At 42.3% G+C, this 3,221-nt stretch overlaps 1 protein-coding gene across 1 annotated transcript in view; it reads right to left on the reverse strand.

Annotated features, from left to right (window-relative positions):
• The window catches only part of kcnt2b (potassium sodium-activated channel subfamily T member 2b), a 31,275-nt gene extending 28,184 nt beyond the window's left edge, over window positions 1-3,091 (reverse strand). Inside the window, exon 1 of the mRNA XM_077007912.1 lies at window positions 3,005-3,091. Within this exon, the coding sequence (XP_076864027.1) occupies window positions 3,005-3,091 (87 nt within the window). The remainder of the gene's footprint in view (window positions 1-3,004) is intronic.
• Between the last annotated feature and the right edge of the window lie 130 nt (window positions 3,092-3,221).

Raw genomic sequence — 3,221 nt, forward strand, 5'->3', positions numbered from 1 at the left:
ATGTCAAAATGGGGACAGTATCATACCAGACTCCAGCATGTCAAAATGGGGACAGTATCATACCAGACACCAGCATGTCAAAATGGGGACAGTATCATACCAGACACCAGCATGTCAAAATGGGGACAGTATCATACCAGACTCCAGCATGTCAAAATGGGGACAGTATCATACCAGACACCAGCATGTCAAAATGGGGACAGTATCATACCAGACACCAGCATGTCAAAAAGGGGACAGTATCATACCAGACACCAGCATGTCAAAATGGGGACAGTATCATACCAGACACCAGCATGTCAAAATGGGGACAGTATCATACCAGACTCCAGCATGTCAAAATGGGGACAGTATCATACCAGACACCAGCATGTTAAAATGGGGACAGTATCATACCAGACACCAGCATGTCAAAATGGGGACGGTATCATACCAGACACCAGCATGTCAAAATGGGGACAGTATCATACCAGACACCAGCATGTTAAAATGGGGACAGTATCATACCAGACTCCAGCATGTCAAAATGGGGACAGTATCATACCAGACACCAGCATGTCAAAATGGGGACGGTATCATACCAGACTCCCGCCACCAGACAGGGCGCCAAGTCAAAGAAGACATCAACACATTAAACTTTAAACCACATTAAACCAAATCAAACCAGATACCAGCACATCAAACTGGGCAGATAATCAAATCAGACAAGGCCACATCAAATTGACCTCCTTCAAATCCACCTGATTACAGATGGACCAAAGAAGCAAAAGGACTGAAATGCCACTCCAATGAAGTGTGTGTGTGTGTGTGTGTGTGTGTGTGTGTGTGTGTGTGTGTGTGTGTGTGTGTGTGTGTGTGTGTGTAGGATTTTAAACACGGTACTGAGAGATTGTAATTCTAAATCATAGACAAAACAAGTGCTCATTTAAATATACAGTGTACATAAATAATCTTAAATAAACTTCAATAATAAACTCTTCTATCAAGAAACACTGGCAACAATAGTGAACAATTCCACAGATATTTCCCATGATTCATTTCTTTAACTGGTAACATATTGCAACTTGTCCATTCCCGGCACTGGATACCTCACTCATCTCTGTCACCTTTTTAATAACTTCCAGAGGACATCAATGTCTGACCAAAGAATATATTCTTCTTCATATACTGTGCTGTCACGGACATATTTCATCTCTCCTTTAAGGAAAGGGTATGTAGTCTTTATTAGCAGACTCAAATATCTCTCATAGCACCCAGCACCCACAGAGAAGAAACTGGAAAATGGACTTTGTTGTAATATACCTTATGCAGTATATATATATATATATATATATATATATATATATATATATATATATATATATATATATATATATATATATATATATATGTCAATTCCAGGTGCCGCGATTAAAAGTCCTCACCAGGATTTTGCTCAAGCTTGCTAGATTTTCTAGCAATCCAGGTAAAATTAGTGGAATCAACACAATCCAGGAAGCCTGAGCAAAATCCTGGTGAGGACTTTTAATTGCGGCACCTGGAATTGACAGCACTAATATATATATATATATATATATATATATATATATATATATATATATATATATATATATATATATATATATATATATATATATATAATAAATAATCAAAAGGCTAAATTTTTTTTTTCAAAAGGCTAAACTATTTTGTCTAAAATTCCTGTATTTTTATTTAAAAATAAATTTTAAAAATTATATAAATAATTTTATTTGCACATTGGAAAAAATTTGTAGGTAACCGTACACAATGTTTATGCTTTTGTAACTGTATATTTCATTTGCAAACAGGACTTACCCAGGAATAGTTTATGAAATGAAGGAGAATGATGAGAGTGATGGATCTCCACAACACCACCCATCACACCACTACATCCACAACACCACCCACCATGTCCACAACACCACCCACCATGTCCACAACACCACCCACCACACCACTACATCCACAACACCACCCACCATGTCCACAACACCACCCACTACATTCACAACACCACCCACTACATCTACAACACCAGCCGCTATGACACTGTACACCACCCACTACATCCACAACACCACCCACTACATCCACAACACCACCCACTACATCCACAAAACCACCCACTACGTCACTGCACATCACCCACTACCTCCACAACACTAATCACTATGTCCACAACACCACCCACTACATCCACAACACCACCCACTACATCCACAACACCAGCCACTACCACACTGCACATAGGTTGTGGGTTTTTCTTTATTCCAAGGCATGGCGTCCTCTGAGCTGTGTGGGTGTGTGTGCCAGAAATGCGGACTGCACAGACATCTGGTGTTCCTGTAATGGGAGAGCTGTGTGGTGCTTTGTGGTCCAGGGGACAGATGCACCCGACAGCGTTTAGAACAGAACTGCGGAGGCGGGCCCAGTTTTAATGTGGGCTTTGTGGATTTGACAAGAAGGCAATGGATGGGTTAGCATCATGCATTGTTTGGCTGTGGAAGAAAAGTAGCCAATAGCGGGGAGAAATATCAATGACATGCAATATTGCGTGGTTCCACAAGAGGGCGATAATTACATTATATTATTATAGAACGCATTCTTGCAAGGTTTCACCAAGAATTCCATTCATGCATCTTGTATGGCGTTTAAACAAGACGCCACTGTAACCAACCAACATACCTAGGAGACCCCGGATGAACTAAATGGATTTATTGACGACAGCAGCTAGTGGTGTGGGCACGCAGAAAACACACACACACTCACGCTGACACACACACACACACACACACACACACACACACACACACACACACACACACACACACACACACACACACACACACACACACACGCAAGCACAGCATGCATCCAAAAGAGATCCTTGCTGGGGGTGGCACCCTGATGGGGACGAGTGGTAGTAAATGTCAGGTAGTGTTTGTGGATGAAAGTGGCCAAAACGAAAGCGCAGTGGCTGTACGTGGTCCCAGGAGGCAGCGCCCGGCAACCAGCGGCTCTCTGAGGCCACGCTGGGAGGGATGCCCCTCCAGCACACATGAAAGCACATTCCCCCCCTCCACATTTAGAAACAACCAGTCCTCAGGCAGTCCAGCTGCTGTGTGTGTGTGTGTGTGTGTGTGTGTGTGTGGTGTGTGTGTGTGTGAGAGAGAGAGAGAGAGAGAGAGAGAGAGAGAACT

This window comes from Brachyhypopomus gauderio, chromosome 6 (genome assembly GCF_052324685.1).
Source record: "Brachyhypopomus gauderio isolate BG-103 chromosome 6, BGAUD_0.2, whole genome shotgun sequence".
Classification (NCBI taxonomy): domain Eukaryota; kingdom Metazoa; phylum Chordata; class Actinopteri; order Gymnotiformes; family Hypopomidae; genus Brachyhypopomus; species Brachyhypopomus gauderio.